Source organism: Vanessa tameamea, chromosome 4, assembly GCF_037043105.1.
Source record: "Vanessa tameamea isolate UH-Manoa-2023 chromosome 4, ilVanTame1 primary haplotype, whole genome shotgun sequence".
Lineage (NCBI taxonomy): Eukaryota > Metazoa > Arthropoda > Insecta > Lepidoptera > Nymphalidae > Vanessa > Vanessa tameamea.
Window position 1 is genome coordinate 2,854,886 of NC_087312.1, and position 19,882 is coordinate 2,874,767.

Sequence of the window (19,882 nt, forward strand, 5' to 3'; positions counted from 1 at the left end):
GTAATTGGTTTCTAACCATTATGTGCTCTTAATTATTTATTTAAGAAACATCCGGGACCCTCACGACCTTTTTAGGCCAACCCAAGTATCTTATATTTTTATAGGGTATGTAAGTGGTTATGCAAATGGGCCACCTAATGGTCAGTGGTCACAAATTCCCATATACATTTTAACAATTACTTACATAAGGTAATGCGCCACCAACCTTGGGAATTTAAACCATTGACCATTTAAACCAGAACACGACAATACACTAAGTATTACCACTGATTTGCGGTAGAACATATGATGAGACGGGCAAACACAATGCCCTATCATAATCGTAGAACAATATAAATTAACCTAATTAATACAACAATACAAATTTCAATAACATAATAATTCTCGCTGCACTTTACTAGTCTATATTATACTTAATACGTATTGTACTTATATTATCAGTGAAATGTAATTGCCAAGCATCGTATCTTATCGTGAAGATCATAGAAGTTTGACGTAAAAGCTTTAAATGATAAATAACTAGTAAATATATGAGAACTTCACTAACGCTATATACATGTATAAATATAATATACAAAGTATAAATCAATGACAAATCTTTATTTAATATTAAAAAAAAATCTAAATCTCCGGATGAAACACTTCAGACGTGAGGAGAAAGAAGAAAAAAAAGAAAAGTTGAACTTTTCTTTATTTAAATATTTCTATTTGACACTTGTGTGACATCTAAGTAGTCATTAGTTTTATAAACACACGAACGTTCCTTAACGATATTTTAAAAGCCGGTCTAATCACGGGCTTCGAGAGTTTAGTTCCCATGGTTGGTGGCGCATTGGCGCTTGGAACTAAATTCAATGATGTGATCCCTTGTGCCTGTAGTCACACTGGTTAAATCACCCTTTGAACTGGAACAACACAATACTAAGTATTGCTATTTAGCGGTAGAATATCTGATGAGTAGGTACCTACCCAGACGGGTAAGTATGACAAGTGGGAAATATCAATTATGCCGTATTTTTTATCTGTACAACTTTCTTCCGACTTTCCTGCAATCTGTGGGAGGATTTAACAGGAATTGGGGGAAGTACGCGCTATTTGATTTGACCAATCACGCCATGCTATAGTTGACCATCAGGGTACCAACTCATTTTCCAAGAGCATATAATGTTAATGTTGCTTATCACCAAGTTGATATGACAAATTTTACACTTCATATATCAACAAAAGAGGATTCAAGGGAATAAAGTACAGACACATTATTAAAAAAAAATACAATACCTGTGGTATAAAAGTTTATTACAAATTTTACCTACTTAGATTTACTATAAATTACCTAAATTATACATGGTGTAAAAATTCAAACTAATAGTCATCTATTTATTTTGGTTACATATTTTAATTCACACTTTATTTGAAATATATATTCACCGTTCTTTACGGCTTGTAATAAAATGCATGTCATGAATATCATAATATAGCTGTATAAACCTACTAACCCCCCCCCCCCTGTATTTCTAAAATCCCAAACCGACGACTAATTTAATGTAGGACATAGATAACGTAAAGGAAATTACAAGAATAATATTTATTAAAAGTTTAATAAACGGTTTAAAAAATCAGTAAAAAAATTGTCATGGAATATTATTTGATAGATAAAACAGCAAGTCATTTCTAAATAATAACCTGTATCTTCTGTCATTAATGTTAATGGATAACAGCGTCATCTATAATAAACTATTAAATATTTTCCCGTAAATCTTGGTTATTTGTACGTACGACGTACGTGTGTATACGTTTCAAATGAATATTTTGCTAAACTCCTTTCCTTTTAACTTTTTTCTTAGAATATGTCTGTGGATAGTTTCGAGTAGATCGGATAGGTGCCGCTAAGATCGGGAACAAAATAAAATAATTATTTAACCCCGATGACGTCAGGACGGGCAGATCGTAGACAAATAAATTAGAGGTCCATATCCCGAGCTAGCTACTTATCAAATTTAATTACAATTTACTTTTGCGTGTATAATATTAGTCAATACATAATTATTATTTTTCACAAATAACCCTAAACATATTAAAGACTCCGACTGTACCCGTTTTTGTCATTAACATTGCCCATGCTCAAATATTACGCATAAAATAATGAGCTTATGTATAAACATTCTTGTTTAGATATCACATATTTATTTATTTAACTAACTTTAATATAATTAGTAAATACTAGACAATGATGGCCAAAATTATATTCAATATATGTACCTATAAAAAAGCCTCGTTACGAATTACATTTAATATTATTACATAAACAAAGATGAGATTTTTTTTTGATTTCAATAATTAAATATAACATTATTTTTAATTTGTACATAATTTATTGACTGATGAATTAAAACTATTTCTTAAAATTTAATTTAATATAATTGGGTATTTGAATGAAATTGAATAATATTATGACAATTTTTTTTTTATGTTCACAATAACTTCTTTTAGTAATACAATATGAAATTTCACAATGACATTATACATTATACATATAACACCACTGGACAAGATTGCATTTCTTATATTATATATACAGTCATTGTCGAAAAAATTAAAAAAAAAAACTATTACCAATAAAATAAAATCATGACAGCCCTGAAAAATTAAGCGAATTAATTAATAATCATTGTAACTCGGGATGAAGTGAGGGTTATGGTACTTCATAAGTTCATACATTCAAATATATTCAGGTATTTAATAGTTACGTTGAATAAAGAAACTCATACGAAACCTTATTTATTATTTTTTATTCAAATACCCAATTTCAATAATTATATTATTATAAAACGATCACTAACGAGGTATACTGAGCGTTTATGAACATATTATCACAAGAATTTGATATTACGTGAGATTTATATTGAGAATAATAACGTTGCACAATATACTAAATAAAACTAATAGGAATTGTTTTGGCACATACTAATCAGAAATAAAACTTATAAACGTTTTATTTCGGATATCGGTAATCGAGTTGCTCTATTAGGGTTGTCAACGTTTGCAGAAATATGTAATTCTACCATTTCGTGGCAAAATTTTAAAGTTTTTGGTATTACAATAAAATTGACTAACTACTTAAATACGCCGTAAATAAGGAATGTAATAATGTATTAATTATACAATTAATACACGAATGTAAACGAAAATGTACCGAAATATAAAAATCATGAAATATATAAAAATATTCCCTTCTTTATGATTTGGTAATTATTACTAAGTGAAATTAATTTTTAGTAAATTTTCTTCTAAATTTTAATACAAAATTGACAACCCTACAGCTTAAAAATATATAGTATACGTTTTGTAAATTTAAAACAAAACAATTTCAAAATCAAATTATATAAAAAAAATAGTTTTTTTTTAAATTTAACTGACCTCTTGAATGGCTTCGAATTTCGGATATCTTTAATCTAAATACGGTAGCAGGTAATCGTCTACAATGCTCACATTCATATGCCAACTGAAGTGGTTTACCCCGGGGACGGTCACGATGTGCAACCGCTTGCTCTTGTCCAGAGTCCTGAGTCCAATCTTATCTGATAAGTATATTTCCTGATTGCGCATCTCTACGACCGTTTCATTTGCATCGTAGTAACCGAATTGACTGAAAATAAAAAAAATATATTCTTTTATAAATGTTTCAAAAATATTATCACAATTAAATAATTAAAAATAACTTGACTATAACTTTTTGTTAATATATAATAAAACAAATATATCAATTTTTTCAAGTTAACATACATATATAAATCACCAGTGTCACCAACCTTGGAAACTAAGATGCTATGTCACTCATCTCAATACCCGATGAGTGAGTGTTACCTAACCAGATGAGCTTGCACAAAACTACTCACTACCACCAAGTAAATATAGCAGATACTTAAAAAATCTGTTATTAATTTTAAGTCATGATTGTTGACATGACAGTTCTGGTTTCTTTATTTTATTTTATTTATATATACCTGCTCTGCCAGGGCGTGATCACTTGGTCGTCTGGTCCTCCAATGAGAACAAGTCTTTTTAATCGGAGCAAATTATTTTTGAAATCTTCTGATTTTGCAGACCTGTAAGATAAATTTAACTTTATTAAAAACGAGACTGGGCTCTTCAATTTGTATTTTAAATAAATATATATAATTATATTTGTATCTAGTTAGCTAGTTTTCTATCTAGCTAGTTAGTTAGCATTAGAAGTCGTTACACACATAATAATGTACACATCATTTTATCTTCTATTGTAACGAGGCATCATTGTTTATTTCGTATACAATTTTTTATGGTATATTAGAGAAACTTACTAACATTGTTTTCAATAATGCACAACAAATACTAATTTATCAAAATATATACACAGAATTAAAGTATATTATTTAACTTGTTGCGATTCAATGGTTATTGGAGCTTATAGCAATTATATATATATAAAACGATAGGCAATATTTTACTGTATAAGTAATAGTAAACAGTTGTTACTGTTGTCATATATTCGAATCCGTTTTATTCACAAAATTCATTAACTAACTTTTTATTCACCATAGATATAAAATTAAACTGAATGTAAAGGTACCACCATTACAAAATTAAGATTCAACCAAAGAGAATCTACTAGAAACTTAGTACCTATTATTATTTTCAAATTTAGAAATGAAATAAGGAATTACATAGTTAGCTATATAAGCGAACTATGTATTTTTTTTTTAATATACTTATCGTTGCTTTAACTTGCTAGGTGAAATTAAGTGTAATAGATTTTATCTTAAAAATAAAATTGTTAATTTTTAAATGACTGTAATCATAACTGTCAATGAAAAAGGCTACTAATCTTAATATAAAACTTTTATGGGTCGATGTTTTTTTCAGTTATGTTTGTTGAGATTAAGAATATTCATGTTAAATATATATTTATATTCGTAAACAATATAATTAATAATTATATTTATCGACTTTTCTGACGTAAATTAGTTCAATGAAATCAGTTATCTCTGACCTTAAGTTCAAGATTAATTTATAATCGTAAAAGAATACGTTAAAACACATGATTACATATGCGTCATATAATTTAAAAAATATATATGTATTATAATAAGAAATATATATTATAAAATAATTTCATAAAAAAATAATTGGTACAAATGCAAAAGAAAATAAAACAAAAAAAGCCAGGTTCCACCGAGATTTGAACTCGGATCGCTGGATTCAGAGTCCAGAGTGCTAACCATTACACCATGGAACCGGATGACTACCGTATCGAAATTCTTGTACTAATTTAACTCTTGAAAGTTTTAATTAATAGCTACAATTTTAAATTACTATTAAATTAAAAAAAATATAATTTATCACATTTTTACTCCCTTCAAAAGACAATATTTTAAATATTCACAAAATAGTATTAAATATATACTTACATGATATGATTATTTATATAAGGCAGATATACACTGTACGACTCATATAATGTTTGATGGTATGGGTCTCTCCAATAGTTGCCGACAGACGTGTGCTGCCCAACCCTAGAATAAAATAACTCATATGCTGATTCTTTAACTAGTCCAGGGAATACGACATGGAGGAATCCAGCTGAAAAATAAAATGTTTATATTGTTAATTCTTTATATGTTCTATATAGTTCTTTATATGAAAAAAAAATACATTTTTTTTCTTTTTTAATGCAGTTAAGAATGGAAGTTAAAATCCTCAGCTTTTCTCTAACAAAATATGCATGAATTATACATATAAATCTTCCTCCTTAATTACTCTGTTAATCGAAGAAAATTGCATTTAAAATTTTAAATCCATACTTCAAAAGATCTAAGCATACAGAGGGTGGAAAGCAACTTAGTTTTTCACGATGCAGAGATTATGAATGACGTTATATGAGAATAAAAATAATAATACCTCCATATTGACCAGCTTGCGGTGAGCTCAAGGATATAAAAGTGCTAACAGACACATTAGAGAATGTTTCAACAATGCCCCGTGCTAGTAGACCGCCCTGAGAATAACCTGTAATTAAGATAAGTAATCTTATAAATATTTCAAATACAATACAATTACATACATACATAAAAGTACATACAATTTCTTTGTTTTCGTTTAAATCTAGTCTTGGTAAGCATATGAGTTTTAGTGCTACAATATTCTATATTTAGATATTTAAGCATTTTGCAAAATCATGTCATTCAATAGAAGTAATATTTAATCCTATTGTGATATGACAACCTATATCAAAAAAAAATATTCGAAAATAACATATAAGATACTAATATTTACATTATGCTTCTTATAAAAAAATTAATAATTCAGAAATTAAATGAAGTGTTTCATGCTTTGGCCACAGAGTAGATATGTTGACATGCAGTAAAAAAAAAAATTAAGATCTGGTAATGTAATTATTGTAAGATTTTTCTCAGTGCTGCCACTGTTCTTGTTTTGTAATTGCCACAAAAACAGAGGCCGGCAAAGACAGAGTGGCTATCAATTAGTTGTCATAGGTTCCAGCTTGTTTTTAGTGGTTAGTATTTGGCCAGTGGTACCACATACCTTTGCTTACAGGTGGTATGCATAAAAGGTTTTTCAAGTGAAAAAAAAATTGTTAATGTAAATATTTTTTTATTTTTTTTTATTTTGATTATGCTTATGAATTAAAAATCTAATAAATATGTATGCTTTATGTCTATCTCATAGATATCTCATATTTTAATTTGATCATTTATAGGTCATAATGTAAATAGTTCTATTCTTATAGAACTATTACTATTAACTATCTACTACATTATGATTTTTTTTTATGGATATAAAAGTTGGAAAGAAAATATGTTCTTTTGAACCAACTAACCAATAAGATTGATTCCCTCCGGGTGTTTACTTGAGATATTAGCAACATCCAAGCCAATCTCCAAAACTTGATGCCACATTGTTTCCAAGCTGGACCAGCTCTCAAATCTATTGACATTATAAACTGTTGTACCGGGATGTTTCTGAAATTTAACAGTATTTTTATATTATTTTCTGAATCTGAAGTATGTATATTATTATTTTTTAAATGAAAAGATTACAGAATAAAATTTGTTTGATATTTTATTATTATATAGTTATATAATGAAATAAATATAGTTAATAATATAATTTTGTGCAAGTTGAGCTGAGTTGTGATGAAATACACAGGCACAAGGGACAAACATCTTAGTTCCCAAGGTTAGTGGCGCATAGGTGATGTAAGGAATTGTTAGTATTTCTTACAGCACCTTTGGTGGTGACCACTTACCATCAGGTGGCCCGTGTTGTCGTCCGCCAACCAATGCCACAAAAAAAAGAAATGGAATATGCTCTGCTTAAAAACATACCTCCTCAATTCTGCGTTTTATCATTTCCATACTACCACTTCCAGTCATGATCCCGTGAATTAAAACCACGGGTTTGTAAGTAAAGCTTTGGTGAAATAATAAAGTTAGCACGAAAATTGAAATATTTGCCATTGAAGACATTGTATCAGCTTCCGATACGAGAACAAAGAAATGTTATTTAAACTTTGTAAAAAGTCAATACGATTTTTTTTTTATTTAGTAATAGCATTTATAAGTTAAATAAACAAAATAGACTCATAAAATGTTTGGAGTTTAATATAATGTAAATAAACAATCAACGCAATAATTTTTAATAAAATTTTACGGGACACAGGATCTACTTGATACGATTTACATGACTACTGTCGTCTGTCAGTCTATCAGAGTGTCATGTGTCAGTGGCATTTTACTTTTAGATAAAAAAACTTGATTGAATATTTAAGTTGCCAGCCCTTAACAATCATAATTACTATAACCTTAATATAATCTTCGTGAAAATAAATAGTGATAAATACTTTTAATTACTATATCGTTGACAATAACCCCATTTTTTTTCAATCTTTTTAAAGAAGAAGTTAAGTTAAGTTCTTGTTTTATTACTGACACGTTATGTATCAAATAAATTAGGCCAATCTCGTGACAACTGCAATATAATATAAACTAAATGATTTTGTATACTAGTTGTTGTTGTACTTCTAATACAGCCAATAATAATAATTTTAAAACAATAATCTAATTAATTTAAGGATTTATGGAGGATTTAGGATTTACATCTATTTATGTTTAAAGTTAATTTTCATGTCAAATGTTTTCTGTTTGCATTTTTTAATTTGTAACGAAAAAAATATGTCAATTTGTTTGATAATTACGATTATTAATAAAATTAATACGCAATTTGATATTTGTGGCCGAGTACAAGTTGAGCCAATCAAACAATTTTATTTCTGTCCCGATTAATACTTCAATGAAAATATGACTGCATCTATCATCAGCGATTACGCATATTATGTCGTTATTACACATATATATATTGTCAAAAGATGCGTTGCTGGATTTACGTGTTCAATATGGTGGATATACTGCGTTCAACAGCAGTTCACAGAACTCTACTGAAACATTAAAAGTTAACAAATATCTCCATAATGACATCGGGAACAGCGGCTTTTTTCATTTGTTTAAAAAATGTATGAAGTTTCTGAAAATCACTTTTTTGATCGTGTATTGATTACAATACTACATATATTATATTATTCTCATTTTAGTTAGATTTCTTCAACTTCTGTTACGAATAAAACGGAGTTATATAAGGCTTGTATCTTCAATTATTCCTTTAAAATAGCGGCCAAGTGACTTAATTTTTTTAAATTAATGCAGTGTGATCAACTTTATTATATATTCCAAATTTATGCAATTTTAGATAAGTAGATGGAAGAAGGATATATGTAAAATATTACATACATCCTTGATTTCGATTCAATTCTAAGATTAATGGCTTATAGTTGTGACAATTATACCGCGGAAGCATAAAATCACTATAATATCAACAGTTCTCAAATTCATAAATTGAACCGATTATTTTGATGCAACTGTCAATGTCACTTGTTAATTGTCATTCACACGTGCTTGTCACATGGGTACTAGAAGTTCCATGTTCCATATCCGCTTTTTAATTATTTTTAAATAAAAGTCTTGAATATTTATGTTGATAATTATTTGTTAGCAAGCTAGAAAATAGTGTCTTTAACATAAACAAAAAAATTGGAGTGAATTTGTCAGTTAAACTATAACGTAGTTTGTTTTATATAATTAACATTCTTAAATTAAAAAAAATTATGTTCGCATAGTTATGTGTTTTTAACTCTTAAAAGGTAATAATAATTTTCTTCTTTTTTGTATACATTTTAAGTTACTTAATGTTTTTATAAAAAAATACTTTTTATTTTAAGATTACATATAAATTCGAGTGAACATGGCTTCTACGTCACTAGCGGAACAGCTTCAAAAGCTTTCCGTTCCACAATCATCTATTTACAAAGATGATAACAAAAAGTCGTCTCTACTTTTTGACCCAAAGGAAGCAGCATTGAAGGACCGTAACACCTTTTATGAAATTGGATTAAGTGGTCTTAAAGAACTAATTGCATTGTACGAAGGCTTTCGTGTATTCGAAGACTCCTTGTTTAGTATAACCTCTGTAGATTTTGAAAGAGCTGTACAGAGTAAAGAGGTTAATCAGAATTTAAATGAAACAATTGAAAAGTTCCTCATACAACTATCTCCATACCTGCTCCTTCAATCCTCTCACAAAGCATTGGAATGGCTTGTCAATAGATACCACATACATGAATACAATCAAGATGCAATAATGATGTTGATCCTACCGTATCATGAGACAAAGATATTCATCCGATTCATACAACTATTTAAATTGAACTCTACTTCAAATAGATGGAATTGGTTGGAGTCGATACAAAAACGCAGTGTACCATTGACGAGACAAATTTTATACAATCAGTGTGTCTCCAACACAGCCACATTACAATTCATAACTAAAAGTGTCTCCAAATATGTAACAGAATTTGGTGAAAGAGCGAATCAATTGAACACAGTATATGCATTTTTCTGTTCAACTGCTATTGGCATTATAAATACCAGCAAACATGTTACCGAATCTATAATAAATGCTTTATTACCGACATTGTTAATGGGTCTAGAATCTTCCGTTAAGGACTTCAGATCTGCTGCATATGTTATAATTGGATATCTATCTACCAAGGCTACATTTAAAAAGAACACTATAAATGAAGTTATTTTTCGATTAATGACCTCTGAATTTGACTTGTCATATGATGTTGTGTTACTTATCAATTTAATTTATACAAATCAAAAACATTTAACAAAGATACCGGAAGGTGTGCTATGTAATATATCAGTTAATGTTATGAATGAAATGTGTAAGCATTTAATGAAGTTGGTCGAGTTGAAAATTAATATTCAGACCTTTAGCTTGGTATTTCTGCACAGTATATTGCCTCTTCTTCAAAATAATATTGAAGATTTTCGAAGGTTTAGCCAACTGCCCGAAATATTTATTGATGTCGTGGACTTCAAGAATCAGCAGCCTGAGAAGATTGTTATGTAAGTTTACAAAAGAGTTTTTGCCTAAATAGAACAGTTAAAAAAAAAAAAATTTAGGTCACTTTAATATCAACTACTATATATGTATTATATTATTAAATTCATTTTAATTTTATTTATTTATTAACTTCATTAAACTTATACTTATTTTTTCCAATATGTATTTAAACGATTCAGATATGGTATATAATATTACCGTTTAAAATAAAAATCTATTCAAATAATTTATTATTGTTTAATAATTTACAGATGTGCATTGACTGCATTAAAATCCTCTAATAGTGATAATAAGGATGATGAAAGTGATATTGAAATTATTGATGAAGATGATGAAATTTCAAGCAAGATATTGTCTTGGTATTCACAGTTCTTGAAAAACATAGAAACCAGATACCCAGAAACATTTGATAAAGTCATTAAGAAATTAATGGGATCTAATAGTAAATTGCCTTCTAAACATAAACTGCAGCTATCAAAAGTGTTAGGGTTCAAGCCAGCTGTTGCACGTAAAGTTGGAAGTGCATATTTATTTGAAAATCTGAATCATATCAACCCAGAAATGAGAGTTGAGGCCGTTAATTACATTGCAAAAGAATTTCAGTCGTTGAAGATAGAGAACAAAGGCTTTGTGAAAGATTCCATTGTGAGCAGATTAAAGGATGATAGTATGGACGTGGTTTCAGCAGCTTTAGAAATTCCAAATAAAGATTTCAAGGATTTGCTCGATGAACATGATTTAACAAATGTTTTTGTTTATATTGCTTCTAAATGTTCTAAGAAATGGTTGAATGTAGTAAGAAAAATGATTAGCAAATTTTGCTCAATAGATACATTGCCGGTCAACCATGAAATCGTGCTATCTCTTATGCCGTATTTATTTCCAAAAGACGAACAATCAGCTCAACTCACATACAAAATACTGTCTTCTCCTTGGGGTAAAAAGTTCGGACTGAAAAATAAACTCACCGCTTTTAAAAATTCATGTGAAGATAATCCTGAAGTGATTAATCAATGTGTCTTTAAAGCCCTATTTGTTGATAAGTGTATTCAATTTGATAACATTCTCGACTTTAATCTTTTGAACAAAGAAAGTACTATTGATCTTTGCTTTTTCATACTTCTGAAGTCATGTTCATTAAATAATGCACCGGTTTCAGAAACAACAGCTATATTAAATCTTTTATTAGATGCTGTTCAAAGTAGAGTAATAGTTTCGAGTTCAGAGAGTTCACTCTTTTCAGCGGTTGTAATGGTAGAATTTATTAAACTTTCTAAAAAAGATCAAATTTTGTTTGAAGTAATGGAATATATCCTCTACAGTATCACAGAGCAGCTGAATCCTGATGTTATTACTACACCATGGTGTAATTTACTTAATACACCCGAAACTATTCTCATCAGACGATTGTATGAAATATTTATAACGGGATGTGGAATTCCAACATATGGTGATAATTATGCTAAATTGACACAAAAGCTATTAGAAAAATTGTTTAAAACTCCAAAGGAAAAATTTGAATTCGTCGCAAATTTCGCTTGTGGGCATATATTATACGCTACTGATCCGAAAGATGTAATCGCGCCAGAACTTCAGCTTCGTAGTCTTAAGTTAATGACAAACTTTCTGTCTATCCAAAACAATACTGACTGGATTTATGACTCCGACGTTCTGATACTAACAATACTCTTTGATTTAAATAATTCGATTGCGCCAATACGTCAGTGTGTTATCAATATAATAAATAATGTGTTGAGAGATGCACCAGATAAAAAAAATGTTTATGTGCAGTTATTAAAAGAATTAATCGATCACGAACAAGAGTTGATACTCGATCATGAACAAGTGCCCCAAGTACTTAAGACGATATTGACCCAAAAATCTATGCAAACAAAAATATTTAGAAGAAATTGTTTATTAAAATTAACATCAATTCTAATTGGAGATACACCAGCACATATAAAGTCATCACTTGTAAAGATCCTTTCCAATATCAATAATGAATCTACTTTTTGTAACGTAATTCCTGCACTTGATAGTGTACAGAAACGTCTAAAACAAAACGAATTTAATAAAAAATTCGCTTTCGACATTTATGAATCAAATTTGATCAGAACTGTGTATTCACAAATAAACGAATCCACTGTTACTACGTTTAATAAAGAACAAGTTTGGAAAATAATTGAAATTGGATTGAAAGAGTACAAAGAATGTGTTTTAAATGAGGACATGTCGTTTGTATGTCCAAGTGTTTTAATAATGAGACAAATCAACGAGGATGTTTTTAAAAAAATACCAGATGAAAAAACTAAAGACTTCGTCTATTTGATAACTTTAGCTGGAACGTTCAGCAATAATCCTAGTATTTCGAGTGTAGCTTCAAAAGTTATGAAGAAGATACACATAGATTTTAAAGATTTTAAGCCTATTCTTGACAAGATGCTTAATGTAGTAGATCCCGCAACTAACGTACCAAAAAAGAAAAAAGCTACAGTATCAATGCTTTCGCATCAATTAGCCGATACCGATGAATGGCGACTTGGACTTACCATTCTTGAATATGTTCAAAGTAAAAAGAAAATGACTGTAGATAATTCATTTGTCACAATTTTATTCCAGATACTCAATAAATGTTTGAGATTTGAAGAACAATCCCATGTCGAATATACGAAACAATTAATTTTGTCGTCACTATGGTATTTCTGCAAGAAATTTGTTAATGATAAGGATAAAGAACAAATTAAATCGATCAAAAATATTTTAGATGTTGAGACCGTTGTACAATGCATAAGAGGAACGCAAAATCCACAGACGCAACATCATGCTTTGATACTACTATCCCACGCTGCGTATATGCTACCCGAACAAGTTCTTCATCACACTATGGAAATATTTACATTTATGGGATCGTCAGTATTGAGACACGACGATGCCTATAGTTTCCAAATCATTACAAAAATAATAGAAACCCTTGTACCAATTTTAGTGAAATTAGATAAAAACATCGAGGATTACACGGAAAAAGAATTCCAACAGCTACAAAAACGCGTCGTTCCTGTTTTACGTATTTTTGCAGATGTGGTTCTTCATGTACCTGAACACAGACGATTACCACTTTATAAGAAACTCATAGAAACACTAGGACCTAGTCAGTTTCTTTGGGTATTTCTTGCTTTATTACTCGAAACCCATATCGCTCATTTTAGCGATGACAAGAAAAAGGATAAGACAACGCCAAAAAGCTTAGCCGAACAAGAATCGCCAATCAACAGAATGGACTTTGGACAATGTATTTTGTTGGAATTCACGCCTGAAGTTTGTTTGGAAAATTTTACGAAGCTAATCATTTATATGAGATCTTTGCCATTACAAAAAGATGAAAACGCGATGGATACCGATGTGGACCCCACTGATATTTTCAGCATCAATGGGCACACGCCTTTCCAATTAAGACATTATAAATATGTAATTGTGACTTTCATGAATACTTGCTTATCTTCATCGAGATTTATACAGCATAATAGTCAAGCCGTTGACATAAAAACAATGGAGCATCATTATAAAATGTTCATTATTAAAATATTAACGTTTATTCAAAGTATACCAAAAATGGGTGATGAGAAAACGGGAAAATATTGGCGTGTAATGTTGCACTACAGTTATGATTTGTTAGATCACACTAATAATTTGTTATCTGCGCCTATGTTCTTGTCCGTTGTCCGGGGTCTGTTGCCGCACAGTTTACAAACAGTCCGAAAGAAGGCGATGGAGTTACTAAATTCAAAAATCCAAACGAGTCCCGAGATGTTCGCTGATGTCGATAAGAAATTACTTTTCTCATTGCTTCCAGAACTCTTAAATATTGTAAAAACTATTGAAATTCACAATGATGACCTAAATGAAAATGATGCTCAGGAATTAGAATTGAATCAACAAACAGCTCTATTATCGTTGAAGTTATTGGCTCGAATGTTAGCTTCAGAAAATCCACAGCCATTTAAGCCAGTTTTAGAAACGGTAACCGATTACACATGCAATTCAAATATACCTGGCAACGTGATGGCGTCTATTGTCCTTTGCCTTGCTGAACTGTGTGGAAATTTGAAGGCACATGCGTTAGGAAGCTTGAGAAAATTTATGCCGGCTCTAATTAAAGTACTCAAAAAACAACGTAAATCTGATACACCGGAACTAGTTTTATTGAGTACGGTCACAGCTATTTCGAAGATCGTTGAAAGTCTTCCGTTGTTCTTGAGTCCGTATTTACAGAAAATTCTGTATGAGTACGCAATATTATTTGCCAAGTGGCAAGAATACGAAAAAAGTAGTAAACACACACCGATCACATCTAAATTGATAAATATAAAGAAAAAGATCGCCAGCTCGATTCCACCGCGAGTATTGATACCGGTAGCGAATGAGACTCATAAATTAATATTGGAAAAGGAAAACTTTAATGCTGTTGGTCCAGTAATGTCTGTTCTAGCTGATAGTTTCGGCAACATGACTACTGCTGATTTTGCCGCACTACAGCAAGATTTGACGTCATTCTTCTTATCTGCTTTACAATTAAGAGGCGAAGCATCCGATAAAAACATCGATGTTAATGTTATCGACACGGCAGAGGATGAAGTTGTGAATGCCCTAGTCAGTCTCGTTCTTAAGTTGTCCGAAACGAGCTTTAGGCCGTTCTATTTCAAAATCTATGACTGGGCAATAAGAACTAATATTGAGGGACGTAAGGATAGAAGTATCACATTTTATAGGTATGTTTTATGGTAATGAATTAAATAAATTATAAATATATTGTCCATGGTTGAAAACATTTTTATTTCCAGGTTGAGCAGTGCTATCGCTGATAAGTTAAAAGGACTCTTTGTATTATTCGCTGGTCACTTTGTGAAAAATGCTGCGGAACTTCTGGACGCGTGCAACAATAGCAAAACGGAAGACCTATTCTTTGATACAGACGAGAAGTGTATTTCATTGATCAAATATGTCATTAAAACACTGCACATAGTGTTCTTATACGACAGCCAGACCTTCTTAAATAAGGACCGATTCGAAACCCTCATGCAGCCGATTGTAGATCAATTGGAGAATACTGTAGGCGGAATAGCAAATCTTAAAACAAGGGCAACTGAGTTTTTAATCCCCTGTATATCCCAGTTCGCTGTGGCAACCGCTGACGATTCGCTTTGGAAGCTATTAAATTATCAGATCTTATTGAAGACGAGACATAACGACGCGGAGATAAGGTAAATACCTATAGTTAGAATAAATACATAATATAAAAACAATGTTAATTTTTTGTCGGCCTTCGTCTGTTTTTTAGAATCTTAATTATACGTTAACATTTTTTTCAGACTCGCAGGCTTAGAATGCCTTGTGGCAATGGCATCTCAATTGGGTAGCAACTGGCTCCCACTCTTAGCGGAAAGTGTACCTTTCCTCGCAGAGTTGCTCGAAGATGGCGATCAGAGAATAGAAGTTGCAACTAAGAATGCAGTTCGTACATTGGAACAGATCCTCGGGGAACCGCTTGAAAAATATTTTTAATAGTTCGCGTATACAACATGTACTATAGTACAATTTTATAATAATAAATGATATAATCTTTATAAACAATTATTGTATTTTATTATTATTAATAATCCATCCCAACCCCATCAATCAAATTCCAAGCTATAAAATTTAAATATACAAACAATATTAACAAATGGCTGTAAAGATGCTTATAGAGAAATATAAATAATAATAATGAATACAAGGACGCTCTCACGTCTTTTAGTACTTGACCGATTATCATGCAATTTTCATAATCGTTAGGAGCAGAGAAAAAGAGAAGTACCTAACACCTGAACTCCCTTCAGATGTTAGGTACCCTACCTTACGTCCTTTATTACCCCAACGCGCGGGCGGAAACTATTAATTACACGATAACGAAGATAATTATGTCGTGATATAGGAAATAATTATTTCATGCAAATCTAGGAATCATCATTATCACTTCATTCGCAGACCAAATATCGCGATGCATATTAATTGTCAATTCACTGTCAACTTCATGCGTTGTCACGAATTTCGTAATAGAGAATATTACGCTCGTTTCGATTGTACGTGACGTGAACGACACGACACGAATTTCTAGCCATTTTATATTATAGTAATAGCACCAACCCGTAAAAGTGCTACGCAAAGACCTTCCTCTTAGGAATAAGATTTGGTGCAAATATACGACTAATAGTTCTGAAGCTGCTTAACTAAGGCATATCATTTATATATATCCAAAAATATTACCTGCATATAATTATTATAGGTTTTATTGTTTGCATTTAATCTTCACAATACACTTGATTTTAGTTATATTCCCAATTGTAGACCATAAATAATAATAATCAAAAATTTGACTTCAAATTCCTATGAGATTTTCGTTTATGAAGTTAAAAAGGCTATTGAAATATGGACGTTTTCAGCAGACGCTTGGGAATTGCTGGTGCGGCTCTGTTAGACGGTTGAAAGAAAATGGACCATTTTGGGATATTTCAATAAATTCGATATTATTTCAGTTACCTTTTGAAAACTATTCTAATTGAAATTGTAAAGTTTATTGAAACTAAAATCTGTTCATTTCAAAATGTTATCGAACTTAAACTAAAATAAAGAAAGCTATTCGGTACATCGAATAGAAGAGTATTCTTCAGAAACTAAACGTCGTATTTATTATTGTTTAATTTAAATTTATTTTAGGAATGCAGATGCAATTGGCCTTCCTAATGGCAAATATAATGTATTACTCGGTAGGGCTCTATGCAAGACCGTTTGGATAGGTACCAATCACTCATCAAATATCACATAAAAAAAACCATTTTCTTTCAAAAACAATTCGCCTTCAGCCACGGGGTCAACCATCTAAGATTTTTCATTTCTCGTGCTTGTATTACACTACTTCATTTTCCCTTTATTGCGAAACACAGTAATTATATAAATACTACAGTTTAGCGGTAGCATAATTGTAGAGGTTGTGGTACCATTATAAAAGAGCATGCAGATTGTACCCAAAAATTATCATGTATTTCTACCACGCCAAACTAATTTTCACAAAAACTTCGACTAAAGTTGTATTGAAAAAAATGATACGTCAACATTTGCAACAAATAAATTGAATCAGTCATAGTAAAGTTCCTAAGATTGAAACAGCTAAATAATAAAGTTTACAAGAAACTGGAATTTATAGTAAGCCTCATAAAAATAAAGACTGGGCGAATACTATTGTACTAGGATAATTTTCATATTACCTGAAGTTTAAGCTATAGATACATATAATCAAAAATATGCTTATAATTAAATTATCAAGTTTCTATAGGTATTTTTATTTAATAGAAGCTTGGTGTTAGTTACCATCCATTTAAGATCCTATTTAAATTGATTTAATGTTATGGTCTACTCAAAAATAACGTATAGAAAGTAAATTCAATCAGAGGTATTACAATGTTATTTTCAGTAAAGCACAGTCAACAAAATATGTCGTTTGATCTAATATAATTCCGCGGAATTGGAAACACGTCCGACAACCAATTTCCTTGATAAGAATACTTTGTATCTGTCGATTTATAAAGACATATCTCATTATAACGGTCAGTGTATAATAATTCTGTCATGTCGTTTATTTCTTTAGGCAGGCTCTTTAAATGCCGACATATTGAGTAACAAATGATAAATTTTTGCGTTAAACGCATTTACTGCACGTTTTTTAATTTTAACAAGATCAATTGGGATACTAAAATCATTCCATCTCCATCTTCCATCAGACCATCTCTACATAGTATAAAAGAAAGTCGCTTCCCGCTGCCTGTTGTCTGGCTTAGATCTTTTAAACTAAATAACGGATTTTAATCAATAAACAAAGTGATTCAAGAGAAAGAAAATACAAAACATGTTTATTATACTAGAGAAAAGTTGAGACTTTCAACTTTCCATGTCGGTGAAGAACAGGAATCGTCTTCTAGTGTTTGTTCTTCAATATAAATCCCTTATTGTACTCGTGATTGCTGGGAAGGGACCTAAAACTAGTATTTATTTCAATATATAAACAATATTTATGTATTTCAAACTAAAACTTCTGAACTGCCCTGCATGTTCTGGTTTTATGTAATTTGGAATAGTATTTTTTTTAGTTAGGTATTACAAAAACTATCCTCGTTTGCCTATTAGTATGGATTAATATTAATTTAAAATTTTGTGATATATGAATCAAACAAAAGTGATCCATATAAAAAACGCGAATTTAGTAGAATAAAAATAAAATATTTCAATGTTGCTATCGTAAAGTTAATACCCTATTTCAACAAATTTCTAGGTATGGCCATACAGAGCAATAGCTCTGTATCAGAATATTAAAAATATCTCGAGAATTCGCGGAAGTAACAATTGCTGGATCTCGGTTAGAAATTACTTAGATTTGTTACTTTGATTCTATATTTCAGTAGTAAAAACAGAAAGATCATCTTAGAAAATATTTTATAAATTTTCGCATTCGAATAACACAATAATTAAAATTCCGATATACAATAAATCGATTATAATCTGATTTTAAAGTGATTTGACACACTTGTCACTATCCCACAAGACTATCATGAAAGATACGACTTAGTATGCTTATAATATTTTGGTATTCTTTGCAACTGTACATCAAGACAATGTTTAGTGATGAATTTAATAAAACAACAAAAAGTAGAGTACGTGATGTGGTTTTTGTATATTTGTCTAAACTAATTAGAGATGTAACGCAGTTTGAACTCAGGTGCAGAAGTTGAATTTGGCTCTTCAAAGGCAAAATGTGACAACTTACTTGCTTTAGTTAGTTCAGGATTGTTATTTACTTTGGCGGATTTCACTTATACTAACAAGGACGGTAAGCAAACATCATATTTGTTCCCCGTAGTTATTAAATGTTTCTTGCGAATGTTAGTTACTTGCTTATCCAACCTTGATGTTCTTAATTAAATATTATGAATTATATTATTATAATATCTATCTATAATAATTATTATAATATAAATATTTATTTAAAAAAAAATTAAAGTTTTTTTTACAGTATTATTACAGTGTCTCAGTGTTTTTGGGTATTTCGATTTTATTCGTTTTGACCTTGAAAATGAAATTCGTGTCAATTTTAATTATCATATTCGTACTCGGCAAGTCAAAATACCCCATGTATTGTACATGTATATAGGAAATTTTAAGGAAAAAAGGCACTTTTATTATAAAAAAATAATAAATAATTCTCGTTTTCTAAGCTTAACTAATGATAATGTACCATTTCGTCATCTCTATGTCCTAATATTTTGTCATAAGTGTA

General features: G+C 30.2%; 2 protein-coding genes and 1 non-coding gene across 3 annotated transcripts in view; 1 reads left to right on the plus strand and 2 right to left on the minus strand.

The window, feature by feature from the left end:
• The window catches only part of LOC113395392 (lysosomal thioesterase PPT2 homolog), a 266,083-nt gene extending 258,330 nt beyond the window's left edge, over positions 1-7,753 (minus strand). The window contains exons 1-6 of the mRNA XM_026632987.2: positions 7,386-7,753; positions 6,878-7,019; positions 5,938-6,045; positions 5,448-5,619; positions 4,005-4,106; positions 3,418-3,646 (exon numbers count right to left, since the gene is read on the minus strand). Coding sequence (XP_026488772.2) covers positions 3,448-3,646; positions 4,005-4,106; positions 5,448-5,619; positions 5,938-6,045; positions 6,878-7,019; positions 7,386-7,526 — 864 coding nt within the window. The 5' untranslated portion in view covers positions 7,527-7,753 and the 3' untranslated portion in view covers positions 3,418-3,447. The remainder of the gene's footprint in view (positions 1-3,417; positions 3,647-4,004; positions 4,107-5,447; positions 5,620-5,937; positions 6,046-6,877; positions 7,020-7,385) is intronic.
• Positions 5,204-5,275, minus strand: Trnaq-cug (transfer RNA glutamine (anticodon CUG)). Its single transcript has one exon. It is a non-coding gene; the product is annotated as a tRNA-Gln (tRNA).
• Positions 7,754-9,178: 1,425 nt separating the features above from the next.
• On the plus strand, positions 9,179-16,139 carry L(2)k09022 (lethal (2) k09022). Its single transcript, XM_026632984.2, has 5 exons — positions 9,179-9,253; positions 9,332-10,523; positions 10,773-15,287; positions 15,360-15,779; positions 15,888-16,139. The coding sequence occupies exons 2-5, from the start codon at positions 9,355-9,357 to the stop codon at positions 16,078-16,080; spliced, it is 6,297 nt and encodes a 2,098-aa protein (XP_026488769.2). The 5' UTR covers positions 9,179-9,253; positions 9,332-9,354; the 3' UTR covers positions 16,081-16,139.
• The last annotated feature ends 3,743 nt before the right edge of the window (positions 16,140-19,882 follow it).